Source organism: Pristiophorus japonicus, chromosome 8 (assembly GCF_044704955.1).
Source record: "Pristiophorus japonicus isolate sPriJap1 chromosome 8, sPriJap1.hap1, whole genome shotgun sequence".
NCBI lineage: Eukaryota > Metazoa > Chordata > Chondrichthyes > Pristiophoridae > Pristiophorus > Pristiophorus japonicus.
Window position 1 is genome coordinate 186,997,853 of NC_091984.1, and position 22,153 is coordinate 187,020,005.

Genomic DNA, 22,153 nt, shown 5'->3' on the forward strand with positions numbered 1-22,153 from the left:
CACTGACAGCACAAATGTCAAAAGAAAGTTGGTCATAGTCCCTTTCAGAAAACCGGCTGATGATGCATCATGAATGATGTCATCAAACCTGCTTCCTCTAATTGGGCCGGGAAATGCACTGCATGGGCTTAACAAGCCCTACCAACGTAAAGTCATTCTAGACAATGGGCTGGAGCCAGTACTGGGGTCATGACCCACCACTGACATCGCTCGCCGAGGAAGGGAAAATCATGGCCATAGTCTGTCAGCCGTGTCTCAGTCATGCTCTCGTCTGGTTCAAGTCCCACTCCGAAAATATATGCTGACACCCTTGTGCAGTACTGAGGTTGTGCTGCACTGTCGGAGGTGCCCTCTTTCTGATGCGACGTAAATTGAGGCCCAGTCTGCCCTCTCAGGTGGATGTAAATGATCCCATGGCACTATTTCAAAGAAGAGCAGGGGCGTTTTCTCCAGTGTCCTACCCAATATTTATCTTTCAAACAACATCACTAAAACAGATTATCTGGTGGTTATCACATTGCTGTTTGTGGGAGCTTGCTGTGCACAAATTGGCTGCCGTGTTTCCTAAATTACAACAGTGACTACACTTCAGAAAGTACTTTGTTGGCTGTAAAGCATGTTGCGACATCCTGAGGTCATGAAAGGTGCGATATAAATGCAAATCTTTCTTTTTATTATTGTAATGGGCCATCTTTTCAGGTAAATGCATCACATGACCACAGTGTGACATCAAGGAGGTATTTATTTGGCTGCTTGTCGTCTCCCAGGTGTTTTTGTGTACTCGCCCAACCTGTGGAACGTTACCACCATGTTTCCCTCCGGAGCTGGCGTGGAAGCGCAGGCCAGGGGTACGATCCTGAGCATCACGGTCCTGTTGCCGGAGACGTTCAGGAACCAGACGGAGGGTCTCTTTGGAGTGATGAATAACTATCCAGATGATGACTTCACCTTCAGAAACGGATCGCTCCTCCCAGCCGACTCCAGTCTGGAAATGCTCTACGAACTGGGTGCCAGCTGTGAGTAGAAAGGCTTCCCGTAATGCTCACTCTCCATTTCGAGCAACATTGAGGGAAATATGCTTTGGCGTATAACATTTTAGACCAATCCAAATCAAGTTCTAATTTTATGATGCCAAGTTTGGTGAACAAAACTAACATAACATGCCAGAAATCGCTGCCCCTGCGGGTGCTTATGAGGTGCACACAGACCCATAGGGGCGCGCAAGTTCTGGGTTTAGGCATACACTGCGCATACGCCTAAACCCATCACTTGTGATCTGTCAAAAAATCGCAAGCATGCGAAGGAAAAGGGCCTCGGCGGGCAGAGAGTTAGGCTATTTGCCCAACTCCTGCCCAGCGAATTTCCTTCAAATTTTTATGTTGGTAAAAGCATAAGGCCTGTTTTTAGCAGCGTAAGAGTTTTAAAAAATTGAAAAATAAAATGTTATCACTCATTTATATATTTAAAACCCTGTCCATTAAGGTAACTTTAATTTTGGCCCTGTTAAAACATATTAATAAAAATTCAAAAAATAAATGTTTGCATAAAATATTTAATTAAATTGCATTTTAATTCATTTTAAATATGTAATATGTTTTATTTAAATTATTTTCAATATTTGTCTGTTTTTGGGGACATTCCCATTCATGCTTATTGCAGCTCTGTACATACGGAACATACATATGAATGGGGATTCCCCCAACTTTGATAGGTTGGGCTGGCCCACGTGATCCCAGAGATCCGTACAAAACCTGTACAATCCTGGGATTTGTGGGCCCCTACGCTGGGCCTTCGCATAGAGCCCCAGGACTGCAAGTCGCCGAATCTCCGGGACCACCAGGTACTTTCATAGAAATTATTGCAGTTGGAAGCAATTTCTGGGCCAACAAGCTAACAAGTTTCTGCAATAGAGTATGGGATGCCAACTCAGCTTCTTCCCTGTCTGATTGGGTGCTCCTCTTTTCTGCCAAAACTGTTCACTACTCCAGGATCATCCTGATAACCCCCGACTTCTCTTCTCCTCTACCAACCATCTTCCAAAACACCTTTCTCCTGCTTCCTCCACCCTCACCTCCAACAAGTGCGAGGAGCTCCTGGACTTCTTTGTCACTAAGTTTGAGACCATCCGTTCAGCTACTTCTGTCACTTCCCTCCCTTCCCTTTACCCACCAAGCCAAACTTCCCCTAAGATTCCACTCTGCCCCATCCCTGGATGCACATCTTTCTCTAGTTTATTTTCTATCTCTTCTCACGCTCTTTCTGAGCTCATCTTATCCATGAAGCCCACCTCCTGCTTCCTCGACCCTATTCCCAGAAAACCACTGACCACCCAACTTCCCTCTCTGGCCCCCATGCTAGCTAATATAGTAAATGGTTCACTCTCCTTCAAATTTGTCATCATCACCCAAAACCACGTCAGATTTCACATGTATGCTGACAACACCCAGCTCTAACTCACTGCTGCCTCTGATTTGTCACGCTGCTTGTCTGACCTCCAGTACTGGATGAGCAGAAATTTCCTCTCATTAAATATTGGGAAGACTGATGCCATTGTCTTTGAGCCCTGCCACAAATTCTGTTCCTTAGCCACCGATTCCATCCCTCTCCCTGGCCATTGTCTGAACCAGATTTTTTGCAAGCTTGGCATTCTCGTCAACCCTGAGTTAAGCCTCCGACTCGATAATCCTCTCCATAATCAAGATTGCCTACTTCCATCTCTAACATCTCCGTCTCCCCACCCCTATAGCCTCAGGCCATCTGCTGCTGAAACCCTCATCCGTGCGTTTGTTACTTCCAGACTTGATTATTCCAATGCTCTCCTGGCTGGCCTCCCATCTTTTACCCTTCACAAACTTCAGCTCATCCCAAGCTTTGCTGCTTGTATCCTAACTCGCACCAAGTCCCGTTCACCCCTGTTCTCGTGACCTACCTGGTCCAGCTACGCCTCGAATTTAAAATTCTTATTCTCGGTGTGTAAAATTCCTCATGGCCTCGCTCCTCTCTATCTCTCTAACCTCCTACAGCCCTCCGAGATCTCTGCGAAAATTGGGCTGGGCCATTTTCAGGAGTTCCTGAAGCCTGCCGAAAACAGGCATTAGACACTTTACATATGTAAATGAGGGGCCTAACGCCGGTTTCAGAAATTGGATATCGCAGAGTGGAACTGGTGTCAGTCCTGCTCGGCTTCGCATTTTTCAGTGGCCGCTGCAGCCTGAGCAGCGGTTGGCAATAAACGGTAAGATTTAAAAAGTTGCTGTGGAAATGGGAGTGCTCCCCCAATTCCACAATTTCCTGATTGCCTACCCCTCATTGCCGTTCCATTTCCCCCCCCCCCCCATGCCTCCCCCACCCCCCACCCCCCACCCCTCCCGGGAGTTACCTTTGGGCCACTGCCGACGAGGAAAATGACCCAGTATTCATGTCTTTAAATGGGCGATCTGTGTGGAGGCACAACAGGTGCCGAAAAGTTGCCTAAATTATTGAAATGAGGCACAATTATAGGCCGGCCTCTGACCTCTCAGATAGGGTGTGTGCTGCCTGCGCAGTGCCGGTTCTGGGACCAAAGATGGGCTCAGATAAATTTCTACCACAATTTCTCTGGAATGCGCTTCCATTTCAATTTAATACTTAATGCAATGTTTCCCACATAAATTTCAACTTATTCCAAAATGACCACATAATTCCTCGATTGAATCCTATGGAAAGCCTTTGCACTATGTCAGCACAGCCACCTCAAGGGATTTGTGATCATGCTCAGTATTCTAGGCCCCGATATTGGTGGCCTTACCGCCCACTGCCACCGACTGCCGCCGAGCTTTGCTGCCGTTTTCCTCTCCTCGCCATTTTCCACTTGGGCTGGAGTGGGCGGGACGGGAGTACCGCCGGGAACCGCCCGCTGACGTCCTCTGGCAGCCAAGTCACGTAAGTGGCCTCCTGCCCGCTGAGCTGCCAGATTGGTGCAGGCGGGAGTTGGCGGGAGTCGGCACCAGTCGGGAGAAGGACTGCTGCGTGGAGGCAGGTCTAACCCCGACGGTAGGTATGAAGACCTGTAAGAAAAGGTTAGTGAACATATTTTAAAAAAATGTTTTACAGCGACTTACCTGGACGGGGTCCTCTGAAGGTGTTCCGGTGGCATTTGTTTTGGTCATGTTTTTTACTTTTCAGTTCTTCCACCCTACCTGGGCCTGACTCCATCCTCGGCGGCACTTGGGCGGCAAGCTCATTTGCCGCCGAGATTGAGAGCTCCCGCCCACTGCCGCCCAGATTGACGGCATAAGCCATTAGTTGGGCGCCAGCCAGTACTGCCACCTCTTTCAGAGGAATCTTTCAGGCAAAGTACCGCCCGGTCTCTCAGCTGCCATGGCGGTCCTTTAGGCTGCAAACGGGCGGGCCTTGCAGCTCATGAAAACCGGGGCCCTAGAGTTTTAGGGGGAGAAATTGGGGTCATTTGCGCCTCCCGTTAACCAGATGCCAAATGACTTTACGACCGGGTGCCACTAGATACTCCCGTTAAATTCAGCCAGAGTTTAGCGGCGGCACTACGGTGTTGCGCCCTGATCTCCTGCACCCAGAGATTGTGACGTCATCGCTGTGCGCATCGTCCTGTTAACGCCTCAGCAGCTAAATTGGGTTTCGCCCCCTGAAGCTGCGGCGGGCGGTAACAGCGACAGCTTCAGGGGACGCGTACCCAGCGGCCGGCCGCTACCGTGGCAACATTTAAAGGGGAAGCGGCTGGCTGCTGCTGAAAAAGAACCTCCCGTTTCACTTCCTGCTCCGGGGCCGCTATGGTCCCGTCATTGGTGCCGCGATCGTTCAGCCCAGCATTCTGCTTTGAGTGCTGGACTGATAGCGCTATACCACCGCTGCTCGGTGGTTCCAGGTAGGTGGACTCCTGTTATGCCGAGTATGTAGCTTGGACCCTTCCCTTTAATTCAGGGAAGAGCCCTTCATATGCGGCAACGCCACGTAGCCCAGTGCGTAGCGCCGCTGAGCCGTGCAACCCTCGTGAGGGGCGAGACTTCCGCGCCTGGCTCAGACTGCCCCAGGGCCTCAGAAATGTGGAACCCTTCTCCTCCCTCAAGTCATCCCTTTTATTTTACAATTAGTCAGTGAAGTGATAAAACAATTAATGATTGCAGATTTGGGGTTACAAGATTAATTATTGACCCCCAGGTTATAAAAGTGTACTTTGCACTTAAAGTGTATTTAATGCAAAATAATGTCTTCTGTCCTCCGGTTCAGTCACTATAAAAGACTATCAGATCATATCCACAGGGCTATGGGGAAAGAGCAGGGAGTCGGACTAATTGGATAACCCTTTCAAAGGGCCAGAACAGACATGATGGGCCGAATGGCCTCAATCTGTGCTGTATCATTCTATGATTGTATAATTCTCAGGTTTTTCAAATCCAATCTTGGCTTTGCCTAGTCACTGCCTTGTGATTCACCTCATCTCTTTCACATTTTCCAATCTCTGTGATCTCTTCACCAACCAGTCTGGACCCTTCACTGGGTTTTTCAGATAAAAGCAGCAAATATTTTTTTGTTCTGAGCAGTTTATAATAACCAGCTTTGATTCTATAAATCTGTCACCACGCACTGTTTGGTGGTTTCTGATGCGTATGTAGACTTCACTAATTTAATATTTTCCTTTTAGGGGCGATTGAAAATAAAAGCTCTCTCTTCACTTACGACAGCCAGTTCTTGCTGGACAATTACTTGCACGCTCCCAAGCACGACCCGGACTTCACTCCCGTCTTCTCTGTGGCAGACAACCCAAAAGATCCGTTGTATGCTGACATGTCTGCCCTGTGCCAAGGGGATAAGTTTTGCCGGTTTGATACTCTTGTAACCAAGAGCCTCCAGGTGGGAAATGCAACAAAGGTCTCCTATGAAAGTTATGCTACGTTGATGAAAAGCCTTGAGCCAGGTGAGATATGTAATCTCTGTTCCACCTCAAATGTTAACCTGTTGACATAAAATTTATAGCTCAGAAACAGACCATTTGGCCTAACTGGTCTATATTAATATTTATCCTCCCATCCTACTTTATCTCACCCTATCAGCACCCCTTTCTGTTCCTTTCTCCCTCATCTACTTTTCTAGCTTCCCCTTAAATGATCGATGTTATTCGCCTCAACTACATATGGCAGCGAGTTCCATATTCTCACCATTCTCGGGGTATAGACGTTTCTGCTGAATAACTTATTGGATGTATTAATGGCCATCTTATATTTATGATGGCCATCTTATATTTATGACCTCTAATTTTGGGTTCCCCCACAAGCGAAAACACTTTCTCTACATTTACCCGATCAATCCCTTTCATAATTTTAACTCAATATCCTTTCCATCTTTGATATTTACATTCCTACTGCTTTGGGACCTTCAATCTGTGATCCTGGATGTGGATGATGCAGTGCACGAACCGTGATGGCCACACGATTTTCTAATTTAGGACCATCCATTCTTTTTGCTTTTTGTGGACTGCATGACTGTGTACCATTGAATCTGGGTGGGGAGCACACATAAAGATTAAATCTTTGTGTCTATTAATTTACATTCATGACCACCGGACGTCACAAAACGCTTTACAGCCAATGAAGTGGACACTGTGGGGCCTAGTGAGGCCTCTGTGGCACCCACTGGGCCACCAGAGAGGGGTTCGCTCGTGCGCTGACCCCTTACCGCCCGGCGCTGACCCCTTTTGCGCCCCGCAGGAGTGCCATAGGTGGCTGGGCGTGGCGCGGCCCTTAAAAGGGCGGCTGCTGGTTCGGCTGGGCCGCCAACAGGCAGCCCAGCACCCCCTCTTGGGTGCCAGGCCTCTGGCCCGGTTGAATCCCTCCCTGGTGGTCCAGTGGGTGCCACGGAGGCCTCACTCGGCCTCGCAGCGTCCCTCCCCTTTAAGTGAACACTGACGTGCTTTCGCCCTGCTACCGCCGCCAACAGCAGACATTTTTTGATTTAAAGAGTCCAGTTTCCCGCCTCGTCCCTCCCTCCCCCCCTCAAATAATTCATATTATCCGCCCGAAACAGGGCAGAGGGAAATTTCCCACCCCAGAATGTCTAACATAGTAAATGTCCCAAGACATTTCACAGAAGAAAAACAGACATCAACAAGTACTAAAGAAAAAACTGTATCTGCATAGTAACTTACCACATTCTCAGGTCCTCCCCAAAGTGCTTTACAGCCAATAAATTACTGTTTAAGTGTAGTTATTGTTCTGTAGGTAAACACAGCAGCCAATTTGGGTACTGCAAGGGACTACAAACAGCAAATGAATGAATAACCATATATTCTGATTTTGGTTGCGTTGGTTAAGGGAAGAATGTTGCTCAGGACACTGGGAGAACTCCCTGATCATCATCAAAAAGCGCGATGGTATTGTTTTATGTTCAGCGAGCAGGCAGATGGGGCCACGGTTTAACATCTCATCTGAAAGATGGTACTTCCAAAAATGCAGCATTCCATTAGCACTATATTGAATTATCAGCCTGGATTATGTGCTTTCTTCCTGAAGTGGGGCCAACTATTAACCTAGTTGGAGAGAAGTTTGGAAAGATGACTGAAGGCATGGTTAAAGATATTTTGACGGGGCTGCTTGATGGGTAGAAATGTGGAGGAGTTCGTTTTAATGTGTAGAGCAGATGCAGCTGAAGGCTGTGACACTAGCAATAGAACAGAGAGACAGGGCAATAGACAGAAGACCTGAGGTGGAAGACTTTAGGGCATGAGCCGGGATATGGGCCTTGGGCGGTTGCAAAGGGTTGGGTGGGGCAAGGCTGTGGAGAGAGTTGTAAATTAGAACAAGGATGGGAGCCAATGGGAGATCCTGAAGATAAAGGTTTTGGACCTGCAGGTCAAGGTGTGAACAGTGCAGTCTTCAATGGTTGGAGTTTATGTAGGGTGGTGCTTGGCAGGCCATGAAAAGAGCTTGGGAAAAGTCAGGCTTGGGGATATCAAAAGCTTAGAATCTTACAGCACAGAAGGAGGTAATTTATGCAGCATATTTGCTGGCTCTTTGAAAGAGCTATCTAAATAGTCCCATTCCGCTACCCTTTCCCCATAGTCCTGCAACTTCTTTCTTTCAAGTACTTAACCAATTCCTTTTTGAAAGTTACTAATTTTGAAAGTATGGCTATGGCTTTTGGGTGGTGGGAGGTGAGGGAATGGTGAAGCGACTTTGCTGCAATCTAAGTGAGCGGTCTTGGTTTTGGAAAGGATATGGGGTTCAAACCTCATCTTGGGGTTAAATGGGACTTTGAGGTTGTGCGGTATCGGGTTCAGCCTGCGAGAGCAGTAGGAGAGTGGGATGGGTGAAGAGCTTTTGGTGGGAGCTGAATAGAAGGCCATTGTTCAGTTGTAGATGGTTCTGGCTCATGGCTTGATGGGCAATGGGAGGAGAGATGGCAGAGGAGGATGCAATGGTGGGCCATGTTGAATGCAGCAGGAAGGTCAAGCAGGACTCGGGGATAACGTGGATGTTGTTGGTGTCTTTGACTAAGATGGTTTTACTGAAAAATGGGCTGCTCATCAGAATCATTGATACTCTAAAACTTACTGAGCTGATGCTAGTCAATATGAGATCCCTTGGGAATTTATAATTTGTGTGTTCTGAATCAGTGATCTAAAGGATCAGATTTTTAAATACAGCTTCTCTTGGTTTCAGATACATTTTTCAGATCAATGCTCAGGAGGAAGGAATTCATAAATCATGATTTCCTAAAGCAGTCGGTGTTAGATAAAATGTTTAGTTGCAGAGAGTACTGTCACACGAAGATAATCCCAATGAATAAATGAGACTCTGTGACAGACTGGATCTTATAATCTTCTGAAGCTTCTTTGTGTTTGTGAATATTGGATTTCACATCATTGACTCTCCTTTTTGATGTTGTTTTCTTCTTCAGTGACCTCCTGTGGCCTTCTGGAAGAGCCCAAGAATGGGAAAAAGAAAGGGAACATCTACTTGGTTGGATCATCCGTGAATTTTACTTGTAATCAGGGCCACGTTCTTTCAGGATCGCAGGTGCGCACATGTCTGCCAGCTGGACAGTGGTCTGGGGAACCCACTTTCTGCATATCTGGTAAGGCAGTTCCCTCATAAAAAGGCTAGAGTGCTATACACACAGTTACACTACTATTTCCTTTCCTCCACACACTTCCATGGCCATTGGCTGCCCTTTCAGTATGTTGTCCAAGTTACCATTCTTCACGAGTGAGCCTGGTTGAGTGTCTATCTGCTCAATGCTGTCCTTGGCTGAAGTCCAACTTTGAGCATCTTCCATCGTTGCTTACTGGACAGCAATACGGTGCAGGAAGCCAAGCTGGTATTCCCCCATCCCAGGATAATGTGTCCAATCATACTGTCCCAACTACTGCCCTGGCTGGGATCGGCTAACTCAGCACAGACCAGGGATTGAATCTGAGGAACTGTACTGTTGTTATTACTCAGTACTGCCATCTGGACCTAATTTGCCTACATAAAGACAGGTGTAAATATGAATAGCTTTCAAAGTTATAAGCAGTGCTGTCTGCCAGATGGAAAGCTGGGGGCTCAATTTTTCCTGGTCATTTGCACCGTTTTTTTTGGCCCGTGCCATTTTTTCTGGCGTATTTATTTTTTTACAAGTTTCCCCCTGCGATCTGCGCCGGCGTAACTGACTTGGTTACAATTTTTCTAGGCCAGTTTTTTTTTATGTCATGAGGCGTTTCCTCATGTCTGCGCCGGTTGTTTCAATTGTTCGCAGATTGGCCAACATTTTTTCCTCCTCGGTCGGCGTATCTGGCCACTCCCAAAAAACCTTCTGGGCACTTAAGAAAACCAGCGCATATTGACAAATCAGCACTGAAAGACGCCATTGTTTTTAAATCGAAGATTTTGGAGGGAGTCAAGAAATCTGTCAAAATCAATAATAAAGTTTTCTCATTTTTTACTCACTCACATGCCACCACTAAACGACTTGAAGCAGGGCTGGAGGGTCATAGCTTTGGCCGGCAGAATCGGCCCCGTGCCCAGACACAGGGGCTCGGGGTTTGGCTACAAAACAAGCCGTGGGGGCCAGGGGGAGGAGAGAGAGAGAGAGAGCGAGGTGCCGATCGAAAGACTTGGACCCGGGGAGGGGGAGAGTGAGAGACAAGACTCCAATTAGTAAAGGCTGGTGGGAGGCGGGGAGGAGAGGAGCGAGAGACAGAGAGAGAGAGAGAAGTGCTGATTGGAATGCTTGGAGCCCGGGGAGGGGGGGGGAGAGAAGTCACAAGACTCAAGGGGGAGGTGGGGGGGGGGGGGGGAGCAGGGAAGAGAGGAGAAGTCACAAGACCTTTGGATGTGGTCCATCTATACAGACCTGGAGAGATACAACTGCAAACCTGTGCTGCCTGCTTCCCTGCCGTTTTGAGCTTCTTTCAAAGGTTAAATTTAAGTATGGGGGCAATAGTGACAATGCCATTCCTTGTGCAAGCCTTCTGCGTCATGGTGCTATGTAGGAGATAATTGATTCGACTTCATCGCATCAGGAACATCAGAGCCTATAGGGTGCTGGGCAGGAGGCCTTACCTACCTCGGGTATATCGAGATAGGTGTTCGTACCTCCAGCTGAGTGATGCAGACTGTGTCAGAAGGCTGCGTTTCCGCAAAGAAGTTGTAAGTGAGATATGTGAGTTGGTCAAAGCAGACCTGCAACCTAGAAGCATAAGGAGGACTGCTTTGTCAGTTGAAATGAAGGTTTCATTCTACGCCTCCGGATCGTTTCAAGCTACAACTGGGGATGTGTGCGCCATCTCTCAACATGTAACAAATGTCTCCATTCGCCAGGTGACGGCTGCACTATATGCGTGGAGGAATGACTTCATAAAGTTCCCCTTGACCGCCCAAGCAATCCATGACAGCGCTGAGGCTTCTCCAGGATTGCTGGCTTCCCAAAGGTACAGGACTGCATTGATTGTACCCACATCGCCTTGTGAGCACCTGTGAAGGATTCCGAGATGTACAGGAACAGAAAAGGCTTCCACTCCATTAATGTACAGCTCGTGTGTGACGACATAAATCATATCATGTCAGTTGATGCAAGATACACTGGCAGCATCCATGATGTGTTCATCCTCCGTGACAGCGCTATATCTGCCATGTTTCAGCAGCAGCCAGAAGGGCAGAGCTGGCTACTGGGAGACAAAGGGTAAGGCCTCGCCACCTGGCTCGTGACGCCCCGACGCATAACCCGGGTGGAACTTTTATGTAACCTCTGCTGGTGTCCAGCTCCTGCCATCTGTTCTCAATCGCAGTAACTAGTGCCTCCACTTCTTCCTGTAAGAAATTCTTGGTCCTTGCACTGCTTTGCATCTTCTATTGCTGCAGCTGCAATTTTCTCCATGCTCACACGGCACTCCTTCTCACACACACAACTGGCTCTTGAAAAATGGCCAATTGCCAAATCCGAGCTGTACTGAGCATGTGCGTCCATTGGAACGCCATCAAAAATGTAACTGTTTTTTTCCCGCGCATGTGCAGAAGGTGCGGCTTCGTTTTTCGGCGCAGACAGCAGGCTCCACCCCCCCGAGGTGACTGTGTCATGTATTTAACTGTCATTGAACCCATGTATAAACTGACCTAAGTTGTACACTGTGAGAACATTGACCACTAGGTGGTGAACTTGTGGGAGACACTCCTAACCTGGTCTTTCAGGTATAAAAGGGGAATCTCCACCCACCTTCATCACTTCAGTGCTGGGAATTAAAGGTTACTGGTCACAACCTTCTCTCAAGTATGGGCCTTGTGTGCATTTGTACTGTATAGTAAGAACATATCATTGTCGACGAGAAACTGGGATTTGATCCACGCGAGCATGGCCACTAGCATCACAGACAAGAGGTACTGTGTTGGTGATGATTGGGATGACTTTATTGAGAGACTACAGCAAAGTTTTATCACTAAGGAATGGCTGGGACAGGATTCGGCCGACAAACGCAGGGCTCATCTCCTGATGGTTTGTGGGTCCAGGACGTACTCCCTGATGAAGGACCTTCTAGTGCCAGAGAAGTCGGCGGACAAGACTTTTGAAGAGCTCAGTTATTTGATCGGGGAACACTTTAAACCGGCGAGCAGCATGCACATGGCGAGACACCGGTTTTATACGCACTGGCGGCGAGAAGGGCAAAGCGTTCCAGACTTCGTGGCAGACCTCCGGCGACTGGCGAGCCTATGTAAGTTCCCAGATGCATGCAGAGCGGAGATGCTGCGAGACTTTTTTATTGAGGGCATCGGGCACGCTGGGGTTTTCAGGAAACTAATCTACACCAAAGGCTTGACCCTGGAAACAGTGGCTTTGATGACCCAGACATTTATCTCAGGGGAGGAAGAGACCAGAATGATGTTTGACAAAAATCTTGGTTTAAATGCAGCAAATGGACAGGAGTCAACAATGTTAACGCGGCACACAGTTCTCCAGGCAGACAGTGGCAATCGGACATGCCCGAGCATGTAGTTGAATCCAAAGGGGGAATTCAACAGAGACAATGGCTAGGTGAACAGCGATTCATGCCATCGCAAGGGACAATGCGGCCAGTACTGGGGCCATCAACACCTGTTAATGGTGTGCTTAAAAACAGTTACACAGACAGCCAGAGACGATCGACTAGTAATGGGCCTTTTGTTTCCAACAATGGCTCATGTTGGAGGTGTGGAGGCAAACACGCAGCCAGAGCTTGCAGGTATCAGCAATACGCCTGCAGAAATTGCAACGTCAGCGGTCACTTGGCGCGTATGTGCAGGAAGCCTGCGGCCAGGTTGATGTACGAGCAGGACGGGGACAATGTAAGCCCTACAAGGCCAAGTGGATACTGGGGGAAATCGCTGGAAGCTGAAGTTCAGCGAGTTCATGTGGAGCACATGTACAGTTCATACACCAGGACGCCACTGATAATAATGAAAGTGCTCTTCAATGGCATCCCAGTATCAATGGAGCTAGACACAGGGGCCAGCCAGTCCCTGATGAGTATCAAACAGTTCGACAAGTTGTGGGCGTCCAAGGCCAGGAGGCCGAAATTATTGCCAATTGATGCACAGCTACGGACATACACAAAGAAGATCATTCCGGTGCTAGGCAGCGCCACGGTAGTCGTGACCCACAAAGATTCGGAGAACCGGTTGCCACTCTGGATTGTTCCGGGGGACGGTCCCGCACCGCTGGGGAGGAGTTGGCTGGCTGTCATGAACTGGAAATGGGGCGATGTCAATGCAATTTTTTCTGTGGAGCGAATATCATGCTCACAGGTCCTGGACAAATTTGACTCACTATTTCAGCCCGGCATTAGCACTTTCATGGGGACCAAAGTAGTGATTCACATAAACCCGGACGTCAGGCCAGTACACCACAAGGCCAGAGCGGTGCCGTACGTGATGCGGGAAAAGATAGAAGGCGAATTGGATCGCCTGCTGAGGGAAGGCATCATCTCGCCAGTCGAATTCAGTGACTGGGCGAGCCCGATTGTGCCGCTGTTCAAGGCGGATGGGTCGGTCAGGATACGTGGTGATTACAAGGCCACCATCAATCGGGTGTCACTCCTAGACCAGTACCCGCTACCGAGAACGGAGGACCTCTTCGCGACGCTATCCAGTGGCAAACTTTTTTCAAAATTTACCTAACTTCAGCTTACATGACCCAGGAGCTGGTGAGTGAGTCGAAGAAGCTAACCACCATCACGACACACAAGGGGTTGTTTGAGTACAACAGATGTCCATTTGGGATTCGCTCGGCTGCCGCGATCTTTCAACGCAATATGGAAAGCCTCCTCAAATTGATTTCAAGGACGGTGGTTTTTCAAGACGACATCCTTATCACGGGTTGTGATACTGAAGAACACCTCCGCAACCTGGAGGAGGTGCTACGCAGTCTGGACCGGGTAGGTCTGCGACTGAAAAAGGCGAAGTGCATCTTCCTAGCTCCAGAGGTAGAATTCCTGGGGATGAGGGTAGCAGCAGATGGGATCAGACCTACTGCGTCCAAAACAGAAGTGATCCAGAGAGCACCCAGACCCCGTAACATGACAGAGCTGCATTCGTTCCTCGGGCTCCTGAACTATTTTGGTAACTTTCTTCCCAAATTGAGCATGCTGTTGGAGCACGTGTAGCGGCTCTTACGCAAAGGTCGTGAATGGGTCTGGGGGGACAGCCAGGAAAGGGCTTTTGATAGAGCACGAAATTTATTATGCTCCAACAATCTGTTAATGCTATATGACCCATGTAAGAAACTTATTTGAATGTGCGACGCGTCGTCCTATGGGGTCGGGTGTGTGTTGCAGCATGTTAATGCCAAGGGTCAGTTACAGCCGGTAGCTTATGCCTCCAGACGTCTGTCCCAGGCAGAACGGGGCTACGGGCTGGCAGAAAAGGAAGTGTTTGCGTGTGTATATGCTGTAAACAAAATGCACCAGTACCTGTTTGGCAGGAAATTTGAGCTGGAGACAGATCACAAACCCCTAACGTCCCTTTTGGCCGACAACAAGGCCATAAATGCAAATGCATCGGCCCGCATACAGAGGGGTGGGCACTCACGTTAACCGACTATGACCATACAATTCGGCACAGACCGGGCACTGCGCCGATGCACTCAGCAGGCTCCCACGAGCCACCAGCGAGGGGACAACTGAGCATGCTGCTGAGATGGTCATGGCTGTGGAAGCTTTCGAAAGCGAACGCTCGCCTGTGACAACCTGTCAGATCAAAGTCTGGACAAATATAAACCCGCTACTGTCTTTAGTCAAGAAATGTGTCCTTAATGGGGACTGGGCAGCCACATACAGGGCATGCCCTGAGGAATTCAAACCATTTCACAGGCGCAAGGATGAACTCTCGATTCAGGCCGTTTGCCTACTGTGGGGAAACCGAGTAATCATGCCTCAGATGGGCAGAGAGATGTTCATCAGAGAATTCCACAATGAGCACCCGGGCATTGTCATGATGAAGGCAATTGCAAGGTCACACGTTTCGTGGCTAGGGATAGATGCAGACCTGGAACTTTGTGTTCGCAGGAACAACATGTGTGCCCAGCTGGGCAATGCGCCCAGGGAAGCCCCCCTTAGCCCCTGGTCCTGGCCCGCCAAACCATGGTCATGCATCCATGTGGACTACGCAGGTCCTTTCATGGGAAAAATGTTTTTGGTTGTAGTAGACGCCTACTCCAAATGGATCTAGTGTGACATTCCCAATTCAAGCACATCCTCTGCCATGGTAGAAAGTCTACGGGCAATGTTCGCTGCCCATGGTCTACCTGACATCTTGGTCAATGACAATGACCCGTGCTTTACAAGCATTGAATTCCAGGACTTCATAGCAGGAAATGGTATTAACCATGTCAGAACGGCACCTTTCAAGCCGGCCTCAAACCGCCAGGCGGAACGAGCAATGCAGGTAATCAAACAGGGGATGCTCAGAATCCAAGGCGGTTCCCTACAAAGCCGCTTATCACGCCTCCTGTTGGCTAATAGATCCCAACCACACTCGCTCACAGGGGTCCCACCCGCAGAGCTGCTAATGAAAAGCTCAAAACCAGGTTATCCCTTATACACCCCACCATGAAAGAAATTGTTGAGAGCAGGCGCCGATCACAATGTGACTACCACGACGGGAATGCGAGGGCGTGATGTATTGATGTTGATGACCCTGAGTTTGTTCTCAACTACTCAACTACGCTGCAGGGCAGAAATGGCTCGCAGGTACTGTGATTGCCAAAGAGGGGAATAGGATTCTGGTAGTTAAACTTGCCAGTGGACAAATCTGCCGCAAACACCTGGATCAAACAAAAAGGAGGTTCAGCAACCCCATAGAAGAAGCAGAGGAAGAACTTGATGTAGACTTCACTCCTCCACAGGTGACCGAACACCAGAACCAAGTGGAGGAGAGCCCAGACACTGTCTGGACAGGCCTCAGGCACCGCAAACAGCAGACACTCAGGCCAGCGCCCAACAACCGGAGCCCCAACTCGGGCGCTCTACAAGGGAGGGTAAACCACCAGAGAGACTTAACCTGTGATCCCAATAAGACTTTGGAGGGCAGGTGATGTCATGTATTTAACTGTCATTGAACCCATGTATAAACTGACCTAAGTTGTACACTGTGAGAATATTGACTACTAGGTGGTGAACTTGTGGGAGACACTCCTAACCTGGTCTTTCAGGTAAAAAAGGGGAAGCTCCACCCACCTTCATCACTTCAGTGCTGGGAATTAAAGGTTACTGGTCACAGAATGACCTCCTCTCAAGTATGGGCCTCGTGTGCATTTGTACTGTATAGTAACGACATAATCAGACTGGACATGCTGCGCGGCACCAAATTCGAATTATACATCGGGGAAACTTTGGCAAAATACCTCTGACATTCCCTCCCTCATGGCCACTATTCCCTCACTGATGTTCCCAGATATCGTTCCCATTTCTTGTATCATTGTTACTTCTCCTGACAGTCCCACTGCCTCATCACTCACCCCACTCATGGCGTTCAGGAGTGATCGGGTAAGGTCAATGCTCTCCGCACTCAATGACATCATCTGAACCACATCTATTAGATCCTGCACCTCAGGAGAGCGCGGTTGAGCTCTCCTTCCCCTCCTCCCCACAGGTGTGCCTTGCTGCACCCACCGCTGGGATCCGCAACCTCGAAAGGTGGGTCCTTGGGTGTGCCTCGCTGCACCACACCACTGGGACCCTCAGCCTGGGACGGTGGGGTCGTGGGTGTGCCTCGCTGCAGCACACTATTGTGACATAGAAACATAGAAAATAGGTGCAGGAGCAGGGCATTCAGCCCTTCGAGCCTGCACCACCATTCAATATGATCATGAAACCTCAGTGCCCCACCCCTGCCTTTTCTCCTTACCCCATGATCCCTTTAGCCGTAAAGGCTACATCTAACTCCTTTTGAATATGTCCAACGAACTGGACTTAACAACTTTCTGTGGCAGAGAATTCCACAGGTTCACAACTCTCTGGGTGAAAACGTTTCTGCTCATCTCGGTACTATATGGCTTATCTCTTATCTTTAAACTATGATCCCTGGTTCTGGACTTCCCTAACATCGGGAACATTCTACCAGCATCTAACCTGTCCAGTCCCATCAGAATTTTATAAGTTTCTATGAGATCCCCTCTCATTCTTCTAAATTCCAGTGAGTATAAGCCTAGCCGATCCAATCTTTCTTCATATGTCAGTCCTGCCATCCCAAGAATCAGTCTGGTGAACCTTCGCTGCACTCCCTCAATAGCAAGCACATCCTTCCTCAGATTAGGAGACCAAAACTGCGCACAATACTCAAGGTGTGGTCTCACCAAGGCCCCGTACAACTGCAGTAGACCTCCCTGCTCCTATACTCAAATCCGCTCGCTATGAAAGCCAGCATGCCATTTGCTTTCTTTACTGCCTGCTGTACCTGCATGCCAACTTCAATGACTGATGTACCATGACACCGAGGTCTCTTTGCACCTTCCCTTTTACTAATCTGTCACCATTCAGATAATAATCTGCCTTCCTGTTCTTGCCACCAAAGTGGATAACCTCACATTTATCCACATTATACTGCATCTGGCATGCATTTGTCCATTCACCTAACCTGTCCAAGTCCCCCTGCAGCCTCTTAGCGTCCTCCTCACAGCTCACACCACCGCCCAGCTTAGTGTCATCTGCAAACTTGGAGATATTACCTTCAATTCCTTCGTCTAAATCATTAATGTATATTGTCAATAGCTGGGGTCCCAGCACTGAACCCTGCGGTACCTCACTGGTCACTGCCTGCCATTCTGAAAAGGACCTGTTTATTCCCACTCTTTGCTTCCTGTCTGCCAACCAGTTCTCTATCCACGTCAATACATTACCCCCAATACCATGTGCCTTAAGTTTGCACACTAATCTCTTGTGTGGGACCTTGTCAAAAGCCTTTTGAAAGTCCAAATACACCACATCCACTGGTTCTCCCTTATCCACTCTACTAGTTACATCCTCAAAAAAATCTAGAAGATTTGTCAAGCATGATTTCCCTTTCATAAATCCATGCTGACTAGGACCGACCCTGTCACTGCTTTCCAGATGTGCTGCTATTACATACTTAATAATTGATTCCAACATACCACCGATGTCAGTCTAACTGGTCTATAATTCCCTGTCTGCTCTCTCCCTCCTTTTTTACAAAGTGGGGTTACATTAGCTACCCACCAATCCATAGGAACTGATCCAGAGTCCATGGAATGTTGGAAAAGTGATGACCAATGCATCTACTATTTCTTGGGCCACTTCCTTAAATACTCTGGGATGCTGACTATCAGGCCCTGGGCATTTATCAACCTTCAGTCCCTTCAATTTCCCTAACATCATTTCCAGTCTATCCTAGCCAATTCATGTCTCATACCGTCGAAGTTTCCTTTAAGTTCAGGACCCTAGTCTCTGAATTAATTGTGTCACTCTCCATCTTAATGAAGAATTCTACCATATTATGGGCACTCTTCCCCAAGGGAAGCACGACCAGATTGCTAATTAATCCTCTCTCGTTACACAAGACCAATGCTCTCACACAGCACTCAACATTCTCTCACACACAACCGATTGCCAAATCCAAGTTGTACTGATCATGCGTGTCCATTGGAACGACGTCAAAAACATACCTTTTTTTCCCGCGCATGCGCAGAAGGTACAGCATTGTTTTTCGGCGCAGACAGCAGGCTCCATCCCCCCACCCCCCGAGGCGACTGGACACGCTGCGCGGCACCAAATTCGAATTATACATCGGGGAAACTTTGGCAAAATATTTCTGGTGCATTTCTGGCTTAGAAAAACGGGTGTAAGTCTGGCAATATGCCAGAAAACGGGCCTCGGGAAAAATTGGGACTTGGGATGGGCCAATGCTCTGAGACTGAAACTTCCAAATTGATCTCTACATTAGTTGCATTTTCACAGTGTTCCATGCTTTAGGTGGCACTGCATGAAAGAAGGCATGTCAGGGAATCCAGCAACCAGCAGAGCCTGATTGGCTGCACTCACCATGCCAAGGAGACCAGCAGAGCCTGATTGGCTGCACCCACCATGGCAGGGAGACCAGCAGAGCCTGATGGCTAAATGCACCATGATGCTACCAACCATATTTGCAGATCCTGGGACACCTGCTTGGCAACAACCATGGAGAACTGACATCACAGACTCTAGGTCAGCAGAGAGGCAGATATAGAGCTGTGCCATCTGCTGCAAGTATACCAGCAGCTAACTTGCATGACAGGCCTGGCACAACCAGTGACAATAACAGATAGCTTCAGCCTCAAATCTGCCTCCATCTCCTTCCAGGAATGCTGCAGTGCTATTCTATGAGGTTTTTGCCCCAGAATGGAGCACCTCATACTGCACCACCCTCAGACAAGTACTGAGTGAGGGATGCATTGTTGAAAGTGCTATCTTTCAGACGAGAGGTGGGATCAGGTGGAGGCAAAAGATCCTGTTGTACGATTTGAAGAAAATCAGTCAGTTGTCCCAACATTCCTCCCTTAACCAAAGCAACCAAAAATCTGATTGCCGCGTAATTCATTACTTTGTGTTTGTGTGACCTTACAGTGCACAAATTGGCTATAGGGAGTTGTCTATAGGGGGTTATCTATAGGGGGTTATCTAATATCAATGGGGCAGTAGGAGTACTGCAGTGGGAGCACTCCCTCATCTAGCAAGAGAAACATTGAAGTGACGGCCCTTTAAATGGGAAACACATTAGGATGTCCCGATGATAAGATAATGTTATATAAATGCATACTACAGATAAAAATAATTGCCCCTCTGCACTCCCAACGCATCTGAGAATGACCACGACGTTCCATCATTTTTACTCCTTTCTTTCAAGCAGACACGAAACCCCACCTAAGGAACACATTTAGAAATTAGATGGTATGACTCCATTTAAGATTTTGAAATGAAAACATTTCTTATTTATTGAAGGATCTGATTGTGCCTGTATTGGTGAAACTCCAGAATATTATTACGGCAATAAAGTGGCCACATCCTGTCGTAAACCAGAATATTAGATTCCTTACCAGCAGGAAGAGAGACAGCTATCATGTAAACAGCAGTGTCTCTGTGCAGAGAGCACAATAAAACTTCAAACACATTCAGTATGTTGGCACTGAGTCTACTGAAGGCTGCACGGAAATTTTAACTTGACTTCGCTTGCCATGCTATTGAATTTTGTGTCTTGGTGGGAACTGGATTGCTCATTGGGTAAATGTACCATGTAGTGTGGGAACTGAGCTGTAAAAGCAACCAGGGCCATGGGGTTCATCACCGGTTTGTGCTGAGCCAGTTGACCTCTGCTGGGGCTGTGCGGGGAGTGGGTAGAAGGAGGGTCACTGTAGTTGTTATCACCGTCTCTGGGTCAAGGAGGAGAAGGCTTACCCAGAGTTTAAGATCATGAATTCATGATCGTTATCCGGTAATTCTCATTGGAATGTATCAGTGTGGAATTGGGTGAGGGCAGGGTCAGGCTCGAGGGTGATGACCCTGTAGTTGAATTGCCTGCCAGCACTGTCTGTCCAAGCTCATACATGAAGAATGGCTACTTGGGTGAAGCTCCAGAGAGCGACCAGCAGCTGTGGAACCGAGCTGCAGCTATTCGAAAGAGGGCAACAGAAATTCATAGAGGGCGGAGAGGAGGAACTTCCCTCCCTGCCCCTTAGGAGGAATTCATTCTCTCCCACCCCTTTGACAGAACTTATATAGGGCCTTTCCTTTCACTACTCAGGACATCTCAAAGCCAATGAAGTACTTTTCAAGTGTAGTCACTGTTGTAATGTAGGAAACGCAGCAGACAATTTGTGCATAGCAAGGTCCCACAAACAGCATTGTGATAAATAATCAGGTGATATTTGGTTGAGAGATGAGGGATAAATATTAGGCAAGACACAAGGGAGAACTCCGCTGCTCTTCTTCGAATAGTGCCACGGGACCTTTAAAATTCTCCTGAGAGGACAGAAGAAGCCTCAATTTAACATCTCCTCCAAAAGACAGCACCTCCAACAGTGCAGCACTCCCTCAGTACTGCACTGAAGTGTCAGCCTAGATTGTGTGTTCAGGTTTTTGGATTGGGACTCGAATCCACGCTCTTCTGACTGAGAGCTAAGAGTGCTACTACTGGGCCAAGGCTAACACCTGGGGATTGGCTTTAACCCTCTCAATCCAGTGGAAATTAGGTGGGTGGACAGTTAAAACCGAGCAGTAACTTAGTCGCTTGGAACTCTCCCCTTTCTCGCTGCCTGCGATCGTAACCTGTAGGGTTCTGCAGCCGGCCCTGAAGCAGGCAGGGGCCTAGCGAGTTTAGGCCATCGGCTCATATACGTCAATAGGACACCGATTGCATTTTAACCTAGGCCTGAGCGGAGAAAGCACTCCGGCCAGGCCGAAAGCAGGTTGGTAGCTGTCGAGAAGGATGAAGAGTCCCAAAAAGATGTGCCAGAAACTTACCTTTACTGGGGCCAGGAGGAGCAGGATTGCTGCTCCAGGCCCCAGAGGAGAGTCACAGTCCACCCCCCACCCCCCACCCCCCCGCCCTCTCCTGTGAAACCCTCTCGAGAAGCGCACTCTGCCATTTAACTGCAAGCCAGCGGGAGGCCAAGGCCCCCCAATCTTCATCAGCTGGCAGCTTCTATGGCATTTAACTGAAGCCCGGTGGTTCAGCTGCATGAATCACCAGCAACGGTTCCTCTTCCCACTCCTGCATCATTACGTCTGGTGTCCCCCAAGGATCTAACCTTGGCCCCCTCTTATTTCTCATCTACATGTTGCCCCTCGGCGACATTATTCGAAAACACAGCGTCAATTTTCACGTGTACACTGATGACACCCAGCTCTACCTCACCACCACTTCTCTCGACTCCTCTATGGTCAGACTGTTAGTCCGACATCCAATTCTGGATGAGTAGAAATTTTCTCCAATTCAATATTTGGAAGACCGAAGCCATTATTTTCAGTCCCTGCCACGAACTCCATTCCCTAGCCTTTGACTCCATCCCTCTCCCTAACATTTGTCTGAGACCGTTCGCAACCTTGGTATCATGTTTGACTCTGAAATGAGCTTCCGATCTCATATCCGTGGTATAACTAAGGCCGCCTATTTCTACCTCTGTAACATCGCCCATCTCCGCTCTTGGC

The 22,153-nt window shown here is 48.4% G+C and overlaps 1 protein-coding gene across 2 annotated transcripts in view; it reads left to right on the forward strand.

Moving 5' to 3' along the window:
* susd2 (sushi domain containing 2) overlaps positions 1–22,153 on the forward strand; it is a 158,292-nt gene that overhangs the window by 108,829 nt on the left and 27,310 nt on the right. For both annotated transcript variants that reach the window (XM_070887679.1, XM_070887680.1), the window contains exons 12-14: positions 768–1,016; positions 5,657–5,929; positions 8,908–9,084. In XM_070887679.1, the coding sequence (XP_070743780.1) occupies positions 768–1,016; positions 5,657–5,929; positions 8,908–9,084 (699 nt within the window). The remainder of the gene's footprint in view (positions 1–767; positions 1,017–5,656; positions 5,930–8,907; positions 9,085–22,153) is intronic.